The 23,885-nt window shown below is 35.9% G+C and overlaps 1 protein-coding gene across 4 annotated transcripts in view; it reads left to right on the top strand.

Moving 5' to 3' along the window:
- LOC124357087 (fatty acyl-CoA reductase wat-like) overlaps positions 1-5,232 on the top strand; it is a 54,078-nt gene extending 48,846 nt beyond the window's left edge. For all 4 annotated transcript variants that reach the window (XM_046808513.1, XM_046808515.1, XM_046808516.1 and 1 more), the window contains one exon: positions 5,113-5,232. In XM_046808513.1, the coding sequence (XP_046664469.1) occupies positions 5,113-5,200 (88 nt within the window). In that variant the 3' untranslated portion in view covers positions 5,201-5,232. The remainder of the gene's footprint in view (positions 1-5,112) is intronic.
- Positions 5,233-23,885: the final 18,653 nt, after the last annotated feature.

Here is a 23,885-nt window from a genome sequence, read left to right as displayed (position 1 = left end):
CTTGGCCCTTCAATTTTGTCTCAGTAAGTGGGGTTAAAAATTAAATGACTTTTTCTTTTTAGTCCTTTTTGATTTCTTTGCACAGGGGTATTCCATCTTCTGAAGTTATTTCTGATTTCTCTAAAATGTTTAATTCCTTGAAGTCAGTTTCCCTTAGCTCATTCTTTAATTGAAGCATGTCTGGTTTTCCTATTTCTAGATGGATACATTTTACACTTCCTCAGTTTTATTTGATCCATCACTAGGATTGTTGCATAGTAAAATCATGTTTCATCAAACCATTTAAGTCATTTAATTACTTTAACCTCTTAAGGTTTACCATTCTAAGTCTGATAATATTTAACCATTCTCTTGGGAAATAAACAGTTGTTAACTGGCTTGCTGCTTCAGTTGGGGCATGCATGGAATTACACTCCATATGTGTGTGGCTTGACCCAAAAAAATAGATCTGTAATTTTAAGGCAAGGGTGAATGCTCAACGCATATCTGAGCATTGCACCTAAAATTAATTTTGATTTTGCGACTGCAGTCTGAAAATAATGTCCGCATGCCCAATTTTTATAGTTTATTTGAGAAAAAACAAAGCTACTTCTATTAATCCTATTCCTAATTCTAGTAATCCTCTATTACCAAAAAGTAAAATTCTTTCTTAGCTCCAACATTGTACACTGTGAAGTTGTAACATACTAGTCTCCTTGTGTAGATCACTCGCTTAGCAAATTTGAGGAGACAGTATAAAACAGCTTCTAAATAAAATTTGCTGACTGGTGTGCAGGAGAGGGAGAGAGTTTGATGTAACCTCTTTATCATCTTTGACTTTCTCACTATTTCTGGCCCTTTTTCTCTTCTGTCTTTCAGAGCACTTTTTCAGTAGGAGACAATGTCTCAAACTCGTAACACCAGTACTGGTCTTTCTTTGGGACATGAAATTCTATGATAATTTAATTCAATTTGTTTGTAGATTGTTTTGCACACATGTTTGGCATTTTTATATCTACAGTATTCTAAGTGCAGAGAATACATTCTCTCTTCATTTAAAATACTCTTGAGATACTTCTTTTTGTATCTTTTATACACCATTGAGGTGGTACCCTTGGAAAGGAGCTAATGTGTTATAATATAAGAGTAATTTGAATGTTGAGTTTAGCTTCAGTTCACCTTCCTTTTATTGTAGCATCTGGAGTCATGTTCGTCTTAAAAGATAAAAAAAGTCGGTGACGAAGTAGTTCAAAATGAACCTTTACATCGTTTCAATATCAGAGATACCTGTAAATAGATAAAGTGGCAGTCTCTATGTCTCATCAGGTGCACAAATGAGTGCACTATGATGTGTCTGACATGACCTTTAAGCACAGTGGAGCAGCCGAGTTTTCTACACATAACGTAGCTATGGTAGGAAGGGTTGATTCAGTTTGAATGTTGAGTTTAGCTCCAGTTTCCAGGAGTCTAATCTGAGACAATGTCAAATATCAGACATCAAAGGAAGGTGAACTGGAGCTAAACTCAACAATCAAATTGAATTAACCCTTCCTACCATAGCTAAGATAAGAGTAATTGTTTCATCAGAACATTTTGTGCCCGGATAAGAGTCCCCCCTTCTATCATCTTTGAATATTCCACATGTAGAAATTTGATACTAAGATGAACTTGTTCTTGTCACTTTTTCAGTTGCATTTATAGTTACTAAAAAAAACTGTTGTACACACCATGTATTCTCTCCTCTTTCACCCTTTTGTAGGTTATAAACATTTGTTATATTAAGTTTAGATTGATTAACTCTTATTCTATCAACTTCTTTAACAATTATTCTTCTTGTTAAATATTCTCTTTGTAGCCTTAGTTCCTCAATTTTCAAATACTCTGAAAAATATGATTTCGGCCATCTTCTGTTAATTATTTGCATTAGTACAAACATTTATGAGTGTTGCTAGGCATCTTGATACATTTTTTTCTATACTCTTGCTCAGAGATGCGTTTTATATTTTTCTCTTATTGTCAGTCCAGTTCTCACTTACTTTCCGTTTTTGTCTTGTAAGCTTTGGAGTAGACTAAATTTCTACATTATAGTTCGGCCTAGTATTCTCTTTATTAGGTACTTACAGATTTTATTTAATTAATATTGTAGCAAATGAAACTTTTACCAGCTTAATCAAATAAGTGTATAGACACTAACACCTGTAACAAGAATAATACCTGTAACAAGAATAATAATCTGGATTTTCTCAGCATCAGCTGTGGTGGTATAACAACTGATTGCCAACTGATTCATAAAGTAAAAGACAAACATGAAATTGCTAAATGTGCATTGTTTTTATATTACGTTAATATTATAGCTTAACATGATAAAAAGCTTCCAACATATGAAAAAACCCAAATTGAAAAAAAAATAGTCATACACCCCTATTCCCTCAATACATTCATTGTCAACTTAGTACAAGGCCCATTTGAAAAATAAGTACCATTTTTGCTGTAACGCCGCCACAACGCTACTGTCAACATCACGGTTGATTAATCTTGTGTTTATTCTGACCACTGAAATAAAATTTGTGGTACTGCCAACAATCAAATTCAGTTTGTTATTTTGTTTTGAATGTCAAGGCAGCAACTGAATTTATCATCTTATTAGGGAGATTTTACAGTGAAAGCTCAGTAAGTTATGAAATCATGACAATGGTTGAGAAAATCAGAGAAATATAATATTTTTCTCACAATAAAGCTGTCCACATGTTTTGTACGAGAAGTGTTTGGCATGAGAGGTTACAAAACCTCTTAGCTTCTTTCTAGTGTGATCTTTCAAGGAAATTGTTTTTCGTTTTATCATACTTACTTACTTACTGCCGGGGCGTAACAAATCTCAGTCGATTCTTTGCCTCGTCTATGAGCCTCTTCCACACCACCCTGTCTTCCGCCAGATTCACAGACCCTCCACACCGGGTCACATCTTCGACCACTTGATCGCACCATCTTGATCTTTGGCCTACCCAAAGGGCGCCTTCCTGCCGGTACCGCCTGGTAGACCTCTTTTAACCTTGTGCCCTCCTGTCTCCGATGTACATGTCCTAGCCAGCTAATTCTCTTTGCCTTCACCAAAGCCACAATATCAGGATCTTGGTATACACTGCGTAATTCTCTATTTTTTCTTATTCACCACACCCCTTCATCACATATTGGTCCAAATATTTTTCGGAGAACTTTATTCTCAAAAACAATCAACCGCCCCTCATTTTTCTTCGTTAATGTCCATGTTTCATTTCCATACATTAGGACTGGTTGAATGATTGTTTTATAAATTCTTATTTTGGAGCATTGTGACAACAATCTTGACGTAAAGAGTTTTGTACACGCCCCAAGACACCTATTTGCATTAGCTAATTTGCTTTGTATCTCTATATCCTCCACGTTTTTGCTGTTTATTGTTACACTCAAATATTTAAAACTTTCTACACAGCCAATCGAGTAGTTGTCAATGCTTAAGTTTGTTCTCACATTTCCAGCATGTCTTCCAAAATGAATAATTTTAGTTTTATCTTCATTTAGCTCTAAGCCTACTGTTTGACATTCTTTAATAAAACTTTGTTAGTGTGGAGAGGTCATCCAAACTTTCTGACAAGATCACTACATCATCCGCAAATGCCATTACGTTCAGGTCCACTCCTAATTTAACCCCTCTTTGTAGTCTTTTAACTTTTTGTAATGCCTCTTCCACAGCCAGGTTGAAGAGAGTGGGAGAAATCCCATCTCCCTGTCTTACTCCAGTGTTGATAAGGAAGTTTTCCGACATTTCTCCATCTATTCTTATTTTGGCCTTTGAGTCACTTATACACATTTTTGACAGTCTTATCAGTTTTTGCGGGATTCCATGTTTTTCCATCTTCTTGAATAGAGCATTCCTATCTTATATGCTCTTATAGAGGAGGCTGAAGATGAGGAGAAAGATATATTCTATGGCAGGCTAGAGGAAGAGATAAATAAGCTGCCTCAATATGATGTGAAGTTGGTGATGGGTGATGCTAATGCAAAAGTGGGCAAAGAAAACTATTGGACAGAAGTAGCTGGAAAGGAGAGTTTACATGATTCAACAAATGAAAACGGGTTGAGACTGCTCACTTTAGCTAGTTCAACAAATATGAAATTATGTAGCACAATGTTCCCAAGGAAAAGAATTCACAAAGCTACATGGGTTTCTCCAGATGGGAAAACAAACAACCAAATTGATCATGTATTAGTAGACAATAGACATTATAGCAGCATTACAAATGTGCACACAGTCAGAGGCGCAGAATTTGGTACAGACCACTATTTAGTCTTAATTAGCTTAAGACAAAGAATAAATGTGAATAAAAAGAGAACACCTAGGAAAGAACAATTAGCGTCTGACAAAATAACAATACCAGAAGTGCAGAGGGAATTTAAAATTAAATTGAGTAATAGGTTCCAAATATTGGAAGATGAAAGCATAGAGACACAAATGACTGAGTCAGACAAGATTGGAAAACAATGGAAAAATTTACAAACTATAGTCACTGAAACAGTAAAGGAAGTGTGTGGCACAAAGGAAAATATGAAGAAGAATCCTTGGCTTACAGAGGAATGCAGGACAGCCGTAAACAAGATAAGAGAAATAAAGCACAGGTTGTTAGCAAGCAGGAACAATGTGGATGAAGAAGGCAGAAGAATGACAGAACGACTTAGGACAGAATACTGTGAAGCTAACAGAAATACCAGAGTGGTACTTAGACGAGCGAAAAGAGACTTCCTAAACGGAAAACTTACCAAGGCTGAGAATGACAGAACAGCAAATAACGCAAGAGATTTTTACAGAACAATCCGTTTTTTCAAACAAGGCGTCTCAGCAAAAAGCTATGGCATAAAAGAAAAAATTTTCGTTTTATCATAATTAAATAAAATTGGAATAAGCTACTTTTTTGTTGACTAAATGGTTTTACAGCCTACAACAAAGGAAATAATAATTAGCACATATTAGCATATTAATTTATCTTCAGAGCATATTATACTGGTTAGTAAGAATAAACGTGTAGTTTAGTGCATACATTTTAAATTTACATTTTGTACTTGTTTTGTTACGAGTTTCTAATGTTAATCTTTTTTCAGGATGTGGATAAGGAAGATGGTATTCGATTCAGTCATTTGGATAACGTTTAGTTACTTGGCATATATTATCTTTAGAAATATATTCTGATAATTTTTGTAAATAAATTTGTTTTAAAATGATGATTTCATATTTCTTTAACCTTGTGTGCAACATAAACTATTAACTTTATAATGAAATTATGTTGAAACAAATCTATTGCAAAACTATATAAAACAAAACTATACACGTGCAAAACTATATATGTGCAAAACTGTGTATAAAACAGACATCATAGTTTTATTTATTTTTCTCTGAAACATGGGTTAAAACCCTGTACTTAAAACTGCACATAAAAGGACATTTGTGCCTTCCCCTTTTTCTACCCTTCAAATCTGAAGCCTCTGCAAAAACCTATCAGATGTGAGAGTTTTTGTTTTATGATCTCCTTTGGACTCTAGTAGGCTCCTTTACGGAGCCTACTACTTATCAGTTAGGGAGTACGGTTGAAGGACCAGCTCAAATTCTCGCACACTCATGACACAGAGGACGGCCAGTTCAACATGCTGTTGATTTCTGTCAATATCATTCCTATTAACGCATCCAGATGAAAGTTTTTTTCTTTTATTCCAAAGTGACAATTTCAATGTATTATAAGATACACACACTGGTTCTTATGACGATGTTCATCCTATAAAAACTACTGAGATGCTCTAACTGGTACTCTGGTACTGAAGTGTCCTTACGGTGAACTATCGCTGGAGACATCCCTTTCTTCAACAGAATCAATTCAGCTAATGCAGGTTACAGATGAATGTTCATAGCAAATAAAATACTTGAACTTGGTGCAACTTATTTTTCAATGGCCGATTCTCTGTTGTACTCCACTTCCCTCAATTTGAAAAATTCTTTGTTTCATTGTCTAAGAATGCTTCTGTGGGAATAATCTGTATTTAGTATAATCCTTACACATGGAAAAAGTTAGCTGCTTCAAAACGTTTCTTCCCTTCATATTTGGTTATTTAACATTTTTTGTAGAATTATGAAATTATTGAGTCCTCCAATATCTATTATTTTTAGAACAATCTTAATTCGCCAACGATTGTAGATTCTGGCAATAACTTTCCTTATATTTTGTCAACAGTGTTATCCCTTTCTTTGTTTTCATTGTAAAACAGTATTATTTCTGGTTTTTGGAACACGGAATCTCATTTGTTTTACCATAGTATACCAATGATCGTTAGTCAGTGATCAGACATAAGCTCTTCACAAAGAAGTACAGAGGTAAAGAAATTGTCTAAGATCACATTTTGCCCTGATCTTGAAATTGGATCAATCATGTGGTTGACAACTTCATTGGTAGAATTAACAGCAAAAGGCCTGTAAGATTGTGTTGCAAGATATATATCCCATCCTCAATCTCAATATGTTTCTACTGGGAGTTAGATCAAGCATTTTTGTTAGGTTGCAAATCCTATAGCATGTGTTGTACTTTACTAATTGTAGGCTTCTTTCCCATTTATTCTTGTTATAATATTTGCAGTTAGCCTAGCAGGTAATGGTACGTTTTCTAAATGATCAAAATCAATGTTAACACGAATTATGTGTTAAATTTTCATCACTGTTATGTATAAGGATTTGTTGCTCACCAGACTCCTCCTGAACTTCTTCGTTGTCTGATTCAACATCCAAATCTGCATCATCTACTATATCGTCTGCAAAAAGATCCTGAAGAAATCCACTGGTTGGTCTTAGAATATTTTCATATTGTTCTTCAGTTTCAACTCTATCTAAAAGTCTAGCAAGTGTTTTGTCTTCATTTACGATTTGACAAAATTCAGTTAATACAAATTAAAACTTAACCAGAAACCAATAACAAGCTACAAATTTAGGCACACATGGAATATTCATCCAGGAAAACAAATCGCGATCAACTGTTCATGAAGATTTCGTCCAGGCACTACAAACACAGCGTCGGTCGCATACAGAGGAATCGTCCAGTCTCACACGGTAAATGGCAGGAAACAACTGCCTACATAATTAAATTAGTACTATTTATAATATTAAAGAGTGCATGGAGGAAAACTTCTTTTAGGTCTCGATTTAGGGTTAAATTATAATTTACTTGTCTAATTAACTACTCAAATGTTAAAAATTTGGGATTTAGTTTCTCACGCTTTTTTTAATGATCTCAGATATGGAAATGGAAAGAAAAAAGTGCTTTGATTATATCATGTCTACCAGAGCGTTAGGTTAGGTTGCAAATTCCTACTTCCTCACGTGGATAATGTTTCTTTATCAACAGGCAATATGAAGCTTGGAAAGGTGAGATAACAAGTATGCCACACAGTCCCCCACCACACACAAATAATCTACCCCTCTTGTGGCTCAACCGATATTGCTCCTCAGTTCATCTCAAAAGTACAATGCACTTCATTTAGACTGTACTACGTGCTCTTGTGTGGAATGGGAATGGAGGGGTGGCTCGTATGCATGCACTAGCCACAGTTCGAGATAGGTGGCTCAAACTGTAGCATGAGTGAGGCCAATCAAGCTCAGACTAACCTAGCTTTACATTTTCACTCAGTATTGGTTTCTGCATTGTTAACGGTGACTAAACGATGTTTCTGTAGTTTCCACTTTGTGGTTTGATTGTTGTCTGTAACACTTCGTTCAGTTATGTCTTGGTACAGAGAAACGTTGATATTGAGTGTCATGTGTTTATTGATGAGTGGAGTGTTGACTACTTTCTGGTTGAAAACACCGCTTTGTGTTTGATTTGTAATAAAAAAATTGGTGTTGAGATAGTATAATATTTGTAGAAATGAATCAATACACTGTAAAAGCAAATATGTTCAAATTATAAGTTAGTGCCAAGCAGACAAAAAAAACAATCTTTGTAAAACATGTATGTAGTCTCAATGTGACATTTTATCTAAGAGTAAATATCAAAACAAGGCTGTCTTTCAAGCAAGTATTAAGTGTCTTACACTTACATGCCTTACATTAGTTAAGGCTTGCCAGTCTGTGACGCCGAGTGAGGAAAACCTTTAGTGAAGTGTGGTGAGAAGTTACATTACCAAAACCATGAAATGTTTAATTCTCTCAGCTTGCCTACACAGATAGGATATATTCCATGGAATGCATTGTTACTGAGGTACAATTTTGTTCAAAAACAATTGAAACTGTTTCTAAACTACAACTTGTTCTAAAATACAGATACAGAGAACTTTATCCATGAACTTTAAGTAAGTACATCATTGTGGTGTTCATTGGCTGAACAGTGGATAAGTTCTGCAAAGGTTATTGAATTAAGTCAAACTATTGATATTTTTTCATTATTTAACAGGCCGAGAGTGTAGAAGAGCCTTAAAAGATCACTGGCTTTGGGAGCTTGCATTCGCAGTAGATCTTGCTACATATTTTTTAATAACATTTTGGGTGGCATCTGTAAACAAAGTTCTCGAAATGATCTTTTTACAATCTAATTATACGAGGTCCAATCAAAAAGTATCCTACCTTTTGGTGCAACGTAAAACTGAAGTTACCTGAAAAAAGCTGGCGTTAATTTTCTTCAAAATAAGCACCCTGAGAAGCAACACAACGATTCCAGCGACGTTTCCACTTCTGGAAGCAGTCTTGAAAATCACTTTTCGGCATCGCCATCAGATCAGCCGTCGTTTTTTTCATAATTGCTTCTCGACTTTCAAATCTGGTGCCTTTCAATGGTTTTTTGAGGTGGGGGAAGAGCCAAAAATCGCATGGAGCCATATCTGGAGAGTACGGAGGCTGAGGAACTTGCGGAGTGCCGTGTTTCGCCAAAAAAGTTTGAATGAGCTGGCGCATTGTCGTGGTGTAGCCGCCAATTTTGAGACGCCCACAAGTCAGGTCTTTTGCGGCGAATCGCATCTCGGAGACGACGTTGGACACTTAAATAGTACTGTGCATTCACAGTTTGACCCTCAGGGGCATATTCATGGTGCACAACTCCACGGTGGTCGAAAAAAGTAAGCATCACTTTGACATTGCTTCGAACTTGCCTTGCTTTTTTTGGCCGAGGATCCTGGGGAGACTGCCATTGTGATGACTGAAATTTGGTCTCAGGGTCATATCCATAGACCCAACTTTCGTCTCCAGTTAGTATCGATGTCAAAAAGTCCGCATCATCCTCACAACATTGCAGCATGTCCTCGGCAACATCCAATCGCCGTTGCTTCTGCTCGTCTGTCGGCAATTTTGGCACAAATTTTGCAGCTACCCGGCGCAATCCCAAGTCATCCGTTAAAATTGCTTCAGCTGATCCGAAACTGACATATAACTCAGTACTTACTTCCTCCACAGTCATTCGACGATTTTCACAGATCAAAACTTTTGCTTTCTCGATTATTTCCGGAGTTCCACTTGTTTTTGGTCGGCTTGAACGCGCGTCACTTTCTGCCGAGGTTCGACCACTTTTGAAACGGTTATACCACTCTTTAATCTGCGTAACACTCATTGCCTCATTTTCGAGTGCTAGCTGAATTTTCCGAATGGTCTCACTTTGTTTTTCTCCGAGTTTCACGCAAAATTTAATGCAATAACGTTGTTCCACTTTTTCCGTCATCTTCACAGTTAGAGAAAACCGATACGCGCACTTGACTTATCAGTACATACTGACCCGTCTCCGGCGAACCAGTCGGGGGATCAAGATAAGACTTTGTACCTTTCCTTATCATAGTAGGAACTATTGTCGCAACAAATCTTATCTCATTATTGGCAGCAGAAGCCGCGATACACGACGAGGTCGGATACTTTTTGATTGGACCTCGTATAGTGAACCTTTCTGAAAAACGTCTAAAATCTGTCAATGGTAGGGTGTCAAAGTTGGTGACAAAATGGACTGACATTGCTGGTCAAAAACAATAGCACAAATCTCACATACATACAAGAAAGAAAAGGGATAGTTCAAAAAAAAATTTGACTTCAATAGAATACATGTGAGAAGTACTTGGCCTGCTTCCTAAAAGTTTTCAGTAAAAGGGTTAGGAAACTTCTGGTATAGAGCGCTGTATAGCATCTACTGCAGTCACTGTTTAAAATTCTATACAATACTACTCTCACTATATTACGTGTAGTTAACATGTTCAATACAATAAATGCTTGTTTAATTACTAATAACAATATTTAAATTGCTTTATTCATAAAAAAGTAGAGGTATGTCGTTTAATTCATGAGGCTGTAATAAAAACCAATAGTCACATGTACAGCTCTTATGCCAGTACGAAGCACAGCAGTAAAGAAACTTGAGCACATACTTCATACATTGGCTTGTGTAATCCACTCCTGTCCAACTGTAGAATGAAAATTGGAGATTGGCCTGGAATGTACACCACTAGAACAGGATTGATAAGAGTAATGGAAAAGTGCAATAAAGCTGTTGGGTAGAAAGATGATAAAGCCTAATTTATCAGGACATGCGGTTGATGCGAAAATAATAAATGTTTCGGACAACAATAAAGAAATGCTATTTTTTACAAACAATAGAGTAGAGGTAAGTGGCAAAGAAATGAAGGCCACCTTTTAAAATGTGACTAAATATTACATTGATGGATACTAAGGAAGATTTCAGATCATACAAACCAGGAGTATAAATGACTGACCTTAGGATTACAGGTCATGGTAGTGAAGTTGAAGCTTGCATGAGAAGCCTGATTTAGAATAAGTCTTAAGGATGCTAAATATTTAATACTTTTCAATTAGCAGTCAGGCTGCTTTAAAGGTGCTGTAAATGGTTACAGACTCAATCTGATGAATAGTATAGGAGTTCAGGAATTCTCTAATAGAAATGGCGGAGGATAAAGAAGCCCTAGGTGCTAGGTTATGATAAACATGCTGAAAATGAAATGGCAGATGTCCTGTCCAAAAAGACTCCTATGACAATTTGCTTGAGCCAGAACCATAATGAATGGGAAAAGAGTCATATCCAAGATATAGAGATAACCTCAGATTACATACAGTCAATAATGATTACTTGTTCTTACTCTAAAGGCTGTGCTAAACATCTAGACCTAAATACAGAGGATATACAACTGGTATTTGGAATGCTAACAGCATACAGAACTCTTCAGAAACGTCTGATAAATAAGTTTAAGCCAGGCTGATGAATACTGACTGGAGGAGCAGAAGAATCAGTCGTTACATAATTTGGCTGAAATTTCCTGCTATTTATGCCACCAGGAAAAGAGGTCTAGAAGCTTATTTTCCAAGATCAAAGGAGGTCTGGTAACGGAAACCCAAAAATCTCATAGTATTTTGAATGCAACAAGTGCCCAATTGTTGAGAAATGACACCACTAAACGCTTCGAGAGTTTAAAACAATTAGACTTGGGAGAAATGATCATTCAATCCGATGGCCTAAAAACGAGTATTTGGAATCTTGTATAAAAGTGGAAAGATGGGAGTCCGATGAAACCAATTTAAACGAGTTTAATCAATTTAATTTATTTACTGTAAATTTTTATTAATTTAATAATAATTAATGTATATATTGTCAAGAATTTGCCTAAAAGAAAATATCACACAAATATTAATTAATCCATAAAACCTTTATTGGAAATGGAAGATAGAATTTGAATCCCCTGATTGGCCTGTAAAGTTGAAATTAGTGTTTGTTTACAGCTGTAAATTTCTAAACAAGAATAACTTAAATGTCTATTTTTATTTTAATGTCCTTGCAAAGCGTTTTATAATGATGTAGACATAAAACGCAGCTGGGCTATTACAAAACCGTAGGTATTAGATTTCACGATCAGATACGAATTTCCCGCGCTATGTGTGGTCCTCTATTTGATCTTTTGTTTTGTTTACCTATCGTCAGCAAGTGTTAAACTTAAAGCTTTAGTTACTAACTTGGACAATAGTGAAGCCGTCTTTGTTTAACTAAGAGACTGAAATAGAGCTGCAGTGAAGAAAAAGTAAGCTCTCGCCTATATAATACTCATTCATTCGTTATAGTTATTTTCTTTGAACCGTTTACGATACATGTGTATACATGCAAACACCATACAGTTATATCATCTAGAAATAACATGTATCATGTAAATTCTATGGAGTTAATGTGTCATCAATTCCCACAATTACTAAACTATGTTTCCGATCTAAAACGGTCCGGATGTACGACATTTATAGGCAAACAACAGTGCCTAACTACCCCAACACATAGCCTTGGTGACTTGGTGTATAGAATTCTGTTTAAACACTGATACGACACCTATTTATGAAAAAATAAATATATCATGCGACAATATATCTCGAGATAGATTTAATCTGTAGAATTGAAACTCTGTATTAAACTTCATTTCTACATAGACAAGAATGAATTCAATGATGGTGCATGTCCAACAATAGAATTTGACTAAGCCGTTGGAGCCTGTCATTCAGTAGGCTGTCGCAATTTCTCTTTTGTCTAACGGGGATGTAAATTTACTTTTCCGTATATAGTCTGTCATTCCATCTATCCATACTGAAATTACCTCAGCGAAGCTTGTTACGCGACAAGTGGTGTGGCGTACTCCTTCCTACCTTGTAAATAAATAACACTGATTTATAACATAACCCCATACAACTCGACAGCTTTTAGTTTTAGCAATGTTTTAATTTTTATACAACAGCAGTTGTATTTTAACCTAACGGAGGCAAGGAGAGAGGGTATCCAAACCTAGACGGAATAAACTGAATAAACGCGAAAGAGCCTTGTAATCAAATTTTGATATCGCATTTCACATATACTCTTGTATGTACAAGATAGTCCTTAACCATACATATATTGATTTGCAAATATTTAGGTGAACTAGGTTATGAAGAAACGTTTATACGGATAATGTTTTGCAATATTCCGTATAGCTGTAGATCAAATAGTGTTCACCTATATTAGACACCGTAACGCTTTCTGATGAAGGTTGCTCACACGATAACGTACTTTACTCAAGCGAACTGTTAAATCCGTACAGTTCTGCCTTAGACATAGAGGAAACTTATCAAGTTTCAAGTCTCTAGGACCTTTTTGGCAAAAGTCATCGCACAGACAAACGGAGCCCTTTCCTGTTCACCTTGAACCAGTAGAGTTCCAAGTCACTGGCGTTTAAGTCTTTAGGTCCTTTGTAGCAAGATTATTACACAGACGGACGGATAACACGATTTTAAGATACACGATGTTTAGTTTCTCGGATTCATGTCGTTAATAAACCAATCTTCTCAAAAGTAAAATAAATGCTAGTTATTCCTGGTTCATGGACCCTCCCACCGGCTGGACTCTACCGCAGACTGGTGGCCCCCACAGAGTGATGCGGATGGCCGAGATTCCAGTTTACTCTGTTTCTAATGCTGCTCGGATTACACATATAATCATGATACCTGGTTTTTATCTAAATAACATGTCGGGTTTAGCTCCTAGAGATTAGCTGAAGATAAGGGAAGCCGCATATTTTACCTTTTCACTTCAAAAATAAAAGCGTTTGGTTACACTAGACGCAATTTTTTACAATAATAGCATTTTTTGAGTTATATATTTTTAATATTACAAAATAGCTATACTAACAAGTTGTTCTATATTTGGCCAAAATTATAATTATGGAAGTGAAGTCACATTAACTCATATGTGACCGTTGTTCAAATTTTAAAACTCTGCTCAATCACGTAGTGAGTACCCTGTGTGATACCATTGGTCTAACATTGGTCACACAAACATTTCAACAATATTGCCTAGGAAACAACAAACGAATTTTCAAATTATTTCAAAATCTTAAAGAGCGTGATTGTGTTTATATTTACTGCATATCGGTACCGCTCCTTTTTGGGACTTGTCTTAGATAATTTACTTTTATTATTTTCTTATCATTAATTCTTATCTCTTCATAATATAGCATAATTCATTTACACCTTAGTTTTAATAATAACTGTAGTATGATGTATGCGTGTAGGATAATGTTACAGAAGTAGCAATAGTAAGCACAAAGTAAATTTTGATATTTTAAACTAAATTCATTATTATTTTGGTGATGTTATTATAGCTCCTTAAGTTCTGTTTTTGCCTGTTTTATTATCATTCCAACGAGAATGTTGTGTGAAAGTATTAAAGCGACGGAATTGTTATATTCAATGTTTAATTCCTACTTTTATTAAATATCCAGCTGAACATTGTTTGAGAAGTTCAGCTTCCTACTGATATTTTACTCCCTCTTGCTTTACTTTGGTGCAGCTGAATTATTTGAAATCGACTAAAATCACCACGTAAGAATAAGAAAGTGTTAAATCGTCAGTTGACCAAACTCACTCAAGATTTAATCGTTAAGTTTTGAAAATACGTTATCATGCTTCCTCTTAAAAATGTGTTCTATTAATGTTCGGTGGTTCCATTTGTTTCTGAAATTAATATCGGGGCACTCCACCATCACCAAGACAACTTAATCTAATGAATATGGTTACCAATTAGCGTTATTATAATTTTATACATTTATTAGAACCACTCACAATTTACTGTGCTTTATATCTAATCGTTAAATTTATGAATAGTGTGGGAAAGTTTGAAGGAGATAGTTTTGAAAAAATTTCAAAGATACCAACATTTCAAGAAATATTTGTTATATGTATTTTTGGTAGTTCCTTAACGTGGAGTTATGGTATTGTACATACGAGTATGTTGAGTGGGGCGTCAGGATGCTTGTAGACGATTTACAGCGTGGTGTGATGCAGATGCAGAGAATGTTTAAAGGATAACCCGATGATGAGAGAACACATATGATGACTTCCTGAATTACCAAGTAAATTGATCATCGTCTGCTGATGATTTGAGTTATTAAGGGAGACTATAAGTTATATCATTACTAATAGTATAAATACAGATTATATTAATTTATGTGCACTCATTCCTTATTTTTAATATGTTTTTATACAAGCCAATTCGTTAATTTCACGCCAGTGTCGGTCAAAATATGTTCATCAATAAGACGCTCAGTTTTGTTTGAAAACTGTGTTGGCTCTGGAACTGTTATCGTCTTGGATCTAAAAGACGTACAATAAAATTTTCTCGGTTGAAACTTGTCCCGTAAATCGTTCATACCAAGGAGGATTGAGAATAAAAGATTGGTTAATTAATGCAATCAAATTAATTAATATAATAAAAAGGATTATTTGCAATAAATATGTTTTCTCACTGTGCTAACTTAATATATGGTATATAACAAGGATATATAGTTAGTTCGAATCAAAAGTTGAAATACTTTAAATGGACATAGTATTAATTTGAAGAAACGGCTATCTTCTATTTATTTTTTTAAACTGTACTTAATAACATTTTTTTGTGTTTTACAAACAATTGTTCAATTAAATTTAATCACTGGAAGAGATTTTTTTGTGTAAAAATGTTATTGAATTTGTCATAAAACATTTGGTTTTGGATTTAGTCAAATTTGGAATGAAGTTCTTCAATTACTCACCTCTTCTGGCTAAAAAGGTTGGGAAACTCAAAATTCCATACAAAAAGATCTATGTTTATGAATTGAAGATATTGTTTTAATTTTGAATAAAAAAAATCTATACAGACTGAGAAAATAATTAAGCTTAGAACAACTCAAAACGTTTTGATGTAAAATACAAGAATCCTGTTTTGACCATACCATTACCTTCCCATCCTCACCCCTTTTTGGATGTAGTTTACATTTTGAAACATCTGCATAGAAAAAATCCGAGCATAATCGTATCACTGATGTTAGTAATTAGGATGAGTCAACAGAATTCGCTAGAGTTGCGTTACCCCGTTAATGATAGCACTACGCCTAACCGTCGGATCGCGCCATGAACCGTTTGAACACATGGAACTTCTTTGTTTGATCTTTTCTGTGATATTGTAGAATTCATTTTATAGGTTAGTGGAGCATCATAACAACCGTCCATAAGTAAAAAAAACAAACAAAAATGGACAGCTGATTAGAAAAGCAATAATAACCTCTATTTTGTTTAAAGACAAGGCCATTCGCTCGTGCTTACCTCTTGGTCAAAACTAACAAGCCCGTGCTTGGAGATAATCTTGCGAGTAACTGGACAAGTCGGTACATCCCAGGCTCACAATCATGTCAACTTTGAGATCTCTACGTCACCTCCACCTAAAATATGTGAAGTGCATAAGTGTCTCTGATAAGATTGTGTGAACGATAACATCGATAAATCTTGGCCTCAACGTGACCAGTTTATTATGTTTGAGTCGAAATGGAAAGGTTAGCTAGCACTCGTCTTCCACGAGCCGCTGCGCTGCGCTGGTCTCATTCTGAGACTACACAAGGTATTCTATTGTAAACAGGTTGTTTAACCGAGGAAGTGATTGCCACTGCCGCTGCCACTGCCACTGCCACCGCGATGGAAGTAAATAAAAGAGGCGTGCCGGCGGTGAGGCCGGCGGGGCGGCGTGGTCGGCTGGCAAGTGAATGGCAATTATTGGGCCATTGTTGCGGACAATGCGGCCTCAGCAGTCGGAGATGAACAATGACAGCCATTATACGATAAAAACATCTGATTATTGTGACAGAACGCTCGACTCAGCTGATGAGGAGATCGATTGATGACTGCCTGTCAGACAGGAATTCGTCTGCAGCTTTCTAGCGGGCGTATTTGTCTAACGGAACAGGAGGATTGATCTCATTTTCACTAACCGTGGTTCATTATTTCCTTTATATCCACGGAATCCTGTATGTTTATTTGAGTAGTCATTGAAGATAAGGTTTTTATTAGTAATAATGCTTTGGGGTTTCTAAAAGATTTCTCCACATTCTCTAAGGATCTAAATGGATTTTTCTCACCAAACCCAATCATACAAAGTCAATAGACATTAAAAGTGGTTGGTTATATATGTATCTAAAAGTGTATTCACCTCCGAGTACATTAGTTTGGATATTAAACATACAAAAATACTAGAGCCAGCTAAAGTAGGTACTTTTAATTATTAATTGTGATAAACCGAAAGTCTGGGCCTGGCACGAGGGCTCTGAGTTGAGTAACACGTGACTGAGTTACTGCATCAACTGTCGACCGATTTCTCTAGCATCTCAATTCTTGTACAAAAAAAAAAAAAAAAAAATTTAAATAGACTTGCTTTCTGAAGAGTTATGATATTTTTCTTCCAAATCAATTTTGGCCTACAATATATGTTCGGAGTTGAAGCCCCAGTATTCTAACAAAAGTTTTTGATTCTAGGAAGATTTCTGATCTTTGATATCAGTAAGTATTTCGATATGATCGATCATAGTATCTATATTAGTAGAAAACGTGACCTCTTTGGAGTCAAACGGACATTTGCATTGCATCATAGTAATTGCTCACTATCAGGGCAAATACCTAGCATACATGGACAAAAAGCTCGGACTGGCTTTCCCTCATGTCTATTCTTGGATTATGCAGATATTTCTCAAGGTTTGATCTAGTTGTCTTTTATTTATTAATCTCCTCCCTGGTTATATTTTAGGTGCTGAACAAAAATGTGCTTTTTCTGATAGTATACAATATCCGTCCGCGGTAGCCCAGAGCTACATTGCCATAATTTGAAAGAATTTGATTTGTGGGGAAACTAGCAACATTGTTCAATAGTTCTCTTGAATTGTTCTTTATATTAAATAATGTGCAGATCAAATAATAATATTTTTTGAACTTGTTTGCTGTTTTATACAAGGCCAACAAAAGCCAAGTGCTTGGACATGGAAACCCCAATGATGGATCTTAATTTTGAATAATAGGATATTTCATATTTCAATGGATCTTTTTACTTTGAGATAAAAAGATTTAATTCTAAAACCACCACAACATTTCTTAGTTTGCGGACAAATTGAATTACAGACAATTTTTCATTAATACATGTATTTGTTTAAAGCTTTGAACATTTCGTTAGGAGGAATCTAACATTTGCGGGCAATGGAATGACCTTGGCTATAAGCAGGCACTTAATTCATTACAAATAACATCTATGAGTTTGGGTGATAGAGAGAGCTCAAATAAAAAAGACATGTTTAATTTAATATCATCCCACGACGCTTCGCGTATGAACGACAGCGCCTGTGTAGCAAACATTACTATTTCGCTTCAAGATATGACACTAGTCCAAAATTCACCCATACAAAAGGTACCATAGTCACAGGTTTGGTTTATTTTGATTTAGATACTCTAAACTCGGATTACGTGACAACATATTTAAACTGTGTAACTAAAAGTGTGCACAAGGTCGTCAAAAGTTTGCGCCACTTAAAACTATAATAATCATTTTTTGAGTTTGTAAAGTTGAATGTCACAGTCAGGCGGACAAAAAAGAGGTATTGACACAAAAATAAAACAAAATACTTTTAGTAATCAAACTGTCTTAACTGGAAGAGATTATTTTGACTTCAAAAGTATTTAAGCAAGAGTTTTATTCAAAAATTAACCATCATTTTTATGAAGCATTCTGTGTATGTTGCCTTATACAGAAAATCGTATTGTGGATTGAAAAATTAAATCCACAAAACTAACATTCTGTATTGAAGGAGGAGCTCTTATTATTGGAAAAACTATTTTCTATAAAAGAAAACTCATAATTGTCCAATAATTTTAATTTTCTCACACGTGGCCCTTGCACATCTAAGATGCCATCGTCAGGTGCGAATCAACCATTTGAAATAGTATACATATTTTACAATTTAAAACAATTATTAGTGAACAAAGCTTAATATAAAATTTGTATAATTATAAGTAAAATAAAATAAATATTAATATATGTATAAAAGTTGGGTCAAGCAGAATTTAGTAATATTTTAAAGGATTATATATTGCGATTCAAAATTCAAATCCTATCATGTCTTCCTTTAAAATATTACTAAATGGTTTTTTACCCAAAATTTTATATATATATATATATATATATATATATTAATTTTATTTTACTTTTAATCATAAAAATCTTGTATTAAGCTTTATTCAGCTGATAACTATTTCAAATTGTTGATTCACACCTGACGATGTCATCTTAGATGTCGAAAGGCCTCGTGTGACAAAATTAAAATTACTGAACAATTGCGTTCCCAAAGTAGTTAGGGCTGATGGTACCTCCAACCATAAAAGTCTGGCTATTTGAAAATATATTGAGAAAATAAACATCATAGCATAGCTTAAGGGAATACAGGAACCTTTGCGTTATGTTTGCAAAATGTGGGGATGCAGTGCGTGTAAACGTAATAAAGTGCACAGTGTCAGTGTGTAAGGAGGGCTCAGTGTCATCTTTATTTTAGGTAAATTTATTTACAAAATCAACGTTTTGAAATTGTCCTCATGGAGCACTCAAGGGAAATTTCAACTTCATCGAGTATGATCTCCAAAGGCAAAAACCATCCCCGTTCCAAGCTTACAAATACTTCGGCTAAGTTCATTGGTTAGCTCGGTACACCATTTCGTTCCAAGATAGCGACCATTTCAACTTGTAATAAATTCACAACTCCGTTATTTATGAACCTAGAGAAAAAGTGAAAAGTGTTCTGGAACCCTTACAACATTTCCTACATTTTGCAATTAACAGTGTTTTTGTATCTCAAACGATTTCTGAGGACATTGATGACATTCAAATCCTGTAAAAACTACATTAATAATATTTCTGTTGTTACAATAATTATATACTTCTTCAGAGTCGAAGGGACCGTTTTTATTGATGATAGAATACTGTGAATGTATTTTTCCAAAATGTTTGTAAACAACCTAGATTAGTTTTCATGACTGCGGCGGACGTACACTGCTACTATCCACGGTGCGCTAAAGTCGGTACCTACATGGCTCATGTCACAGTAAACTTGATAAGCCGTGTGTAAAAATCTACATTGTTGAACAAAACAAAATAAAGTTATACGATACCTAACAATAACATAGGTTTATAACAATCCAGTCAGCCTTACCAATCATTCTTCTTCAATATAGAGTATTACACAAAGTTAAATATTATTTGTATTATAATGCATAGTTAGGCACCATTAGGAATATTATTTTCGCATGGATTAAAATTTATTTTGGAAAATTGGTTTTCCCGTGATAGAACGCTGACTAAATATTTTTTCTGCAGTAAATATGTGTTATTTTGCACATTAAGCGAAGACATATTAAACTTCTAAGTAGGTATTCCACTGATGTACGAGTAAACCATCAAGACGAGCTCGATGTGCAAGCAAGCGCTGTTGCCACTGCAAAGCTCGCACGCCTCACGCTTCACGTTATCCTGGCGTGATGTCTATTTCAGCTGGCGTTATTAATATGTAAAGTACGCCTTAAATACCGTAATAACACGTTGAACAACGTTGTCGCCGCTAAAATGTGAGCGATAAAATTGAAAATCCCATTATAAAATGGGGATAAATGTTTATAAGTGGTTTTCTACCGCCAGAAGTTATAGAATCAACGCTCTCCTGACACCGGCCTAATGAAAACATGTAATTAAACCGGACATCTGATAAAATATTCATAGTCTACATTAAAATGGACGTAATTTTATTTGGATTGCTCGTGGTGGAATGGAGGTGATATTGATATTAATGAGTTATTGCATCTGCCGACGTTGTAGCGCCGGGGGCGAACTGCCCATGTGGCCCTGCCGGGGGATCCGGGGAACATTTCACTCGGGAAACGGCGCATTCCTATTCTACGCCAGCGTGTGTGGTGTAGTGCTGTACAGTCCGAACCATCTAGCATGATCCGCGGCCAGCGCATGCGCGCGCTTCTGTTTCATCACCAATCCACATGACTACACCGTGGTACAGTTCACGTCAAACATAGTGATGACGCCACAGTGTGGTGGGGGGGGGGATAAATTAGTCTTATTAGACATATGATAATTATCGTAAAGTTATGCCAGGAGGATGTAGTTACTGTAAAAAGTGAATTTAGAAATTATGTTTTGCACACATTTTCAAAGTCTTTACTAAGCCTAACACTATCTATTTATATGTTTTATGAAGAATTCGAGTAAAACACTAAATAAGTTGTTTTTCTATACACACATAAAATAAATGTGTTCTGCAGAATCGTTAAGTTGCAGTCACATAACCTGAGAATTACCAGTTAGCGGAACCGATAGAACTGTACTTCTTCTAATCTTTCCCCTATACGCACGGGCAGACGTGTTGGCAGCCAATACGTATAAACAATAGACTAGTAGGCTACTCCCAGTCATCTCGTATATGTCTTGTACAAAGAAGGTGAGGAACTATTTGGATTAGCGGCCTACAGCAAACTTACAGTGTAAGAAAGGATTGATGTAGATGATAACGGATTATACGTATTTTCAGATCTACTTTACATTATTTTTTTCATTATTTACTTAGCATTTTATACGCGTTTCCCAGTAAACGAATACTCTGTTTTGTATATGGTTCCCTGAAAACAAACAAACTGACATTGGTGCACTTCCAACTCGGAATAAATCAAACTATAAGGTAAGCGTAACGTAATTTATAACGTAAACATATCTTAATTTGTTCTAAAATGTGCATGGTACGGTACTTATACCCTAAAGTATGATAATGTTGGTACGATAATCGGTTTAAAAAATCTGTTAATGCTCGGGTTAATTGCATTGTTACGTGGCGTGTGTACGTTAGAGCGGATTGTACTCGGTCTAGCCGCGAGAGGGGTAGGCCATTTGGGAGAGTTGGGGGACCGTTTGATCTTCCCTAATCTGAATGCTTAGAAGTCGCATGTGGCCTATCTGAGACAGTGAGATTCCTCAACTGTATTTGCACGCCAGTCGTACTTCCGCGTAAATTTCCACATGGTTGTACATTACAGTTAGTCACTATCAGACAATTCAGCTACATTTGGGTGGACTAGAAATACTATGAGAACTTCCTCTAGCTTGTGGATTTTTTCAATTTTGTGGATTTGTGTTGATTTATTAAGCATGAACATAGTAAACAAGTAGCAGCCCCATGAGCGCGACCCCAAAATCCCACAAATCATCACACTGGAGATCCTGCAGAAAGGTCTACTAACAGACTTGTAGAACCTCGAAGTGATCGGACCTATTAATATTCTTAATTTTATGTATTCAGTAAATTCAAAAATGCTAGGCAAAAACTGTAAAAGGTCCCTTTCAACGATATTTGTTATTCAGTCATAAAGTATATTTTTATCATTTCAGGGGGAATCATTCAAAAATTTCAAAGTGATTGGGCTTTTTAATATACTCATTATTATCAGGATGTTTCTCAATGACAGACAAAAGCAGTAAAATATAAGTTTTTTTTAGATCTTTTATTACACATTACAAAATAATTTTCTTCATTCCAGAGGCATTACACTACTGTACAGTAATGGTCTAGTTATAAATCATGTATTTTGCATGTAATTAAGACCTTCGCTGCGGCTCTACACGAAGACGTAAGTGGTGATCCATTAGTAATCACAACGAAACCGCTTTCTTTCTCTTCATTGATTATTTTCACACCACTCTTGTTTTGATCTTATTAGCAGAGCTCAGCGAACTTTTCACTCGGGAGATGAAAGATTTCACTCTTATCTGTCTGCCTATACAATATTAACGTAAATAAATTAATATAACTGAGAAGTATATTTTACATGGAAGATTTGGCTGGGCGTCAGCGAAGACTAACTTTTATTACAATATCTAAAAAACGGTTTAAACTATAAACATGGAATTTTGTACTGTTTCCTACCACTCTGTAGGCTGGCAAAATTCTTCTTCTGATTGTCTGTCTGTCTGTATGTCTTCCGCAATATGAATCAAGGACTAAATGTGCAATGAACTTGACAGTTTTCAAAAGATTTAATTTGTATACAGGCAATGTCGAGGTCGATTATGATGTACAACCGTGGATAGGACGAGCGTTGAGGAAGCCTGGCTTTTCTCAGTATATCTCAAGAACGGATAAAACTATACTACTGAAATGATTACATATATCTTTTAATCGTTTTAGTGGTAGTTAAAGGTAGCTTTTCGGACAATATAATGAATCATATGAACTAAGATTTCGTTAATTTGATAATGCCAATAGCCTCGAGACTAGCGGGAGTTGCTGTACTCCTAGTTTTGATTTTATCAATAGCTCATCTTTTAGTTTGGCTAACGAGGACAAGCCAGATTATCGTGTAGCATGTTCTCTACACACATGAGGTCAAGGGGGCAAGTGTAAGGCGTGGACTGGACGTATGGTGCGAATGTTGGCGACGTTTTTCACACCTCTTTTGACAGTCGGCGCCAGTTGACCATAAAGATAATCGCCGCATTGTCCGACATAATAGCCTCCAATCACAGGCCCATCCACTCCGCAATACGATCCGATTTTCGTGCTTACTTTCCCATTGTTTCTTTGCATTTACGGCCGGAGATAAAGCGTATCGGTATCCTGGCGGACCGGACAGGGCCGGGGTGGCGCGGCACTATTCGCACTTAGTAGATCACTCAACTCGTGCCTTGCCGCTGCCACACGCCTCGTGCCCGCGCCGCAACATCTCCAACGGGATCGTGGCTCCAGGAGGCGAGTGCCAATCTTCATCGTAGACTATAAGAACATAACCTACTGTGTCGTGAAATTAACAAAGGAAAGGAATCGATTGGTAGCTACAGTAGATATCTGTTCGTTTGACTCGAAAGCAGTCTGGTAATGTAAAAATGCTCTATCTGAGCTTGCTACGAATACCAGAGTAACACTCGGTTGGGTGCCAGGTCACGAGGGCATTCATGGAAATGAAAAAGCAGCCATACTTGCCAAAAAAGGAGCGGAGTCCGTAATAGTGGGACATGAGCCAG

The sequence above is a fragment of the Homalodisca vitripennis genome, chromosome 3 (genome assembly GCF_021130785.1).
Source record: "Homalodisca vitripennis isolate AUS2020 chromosome 3, UT_GWSS_2.1, whole genome shotgun sequence".
Lineage (NCBI taxonomy): Eukaryota > Metazoa > Arthropoda > Insecta > Hemiptera > Cicadellidae > Homalodisca > Homalodisca vitripennis.
The sequence above is the reverse complement of the archived record's forward strand: the minus strand, read 5'-3'. Positions and strand labels throughout refer to the sequence as shown.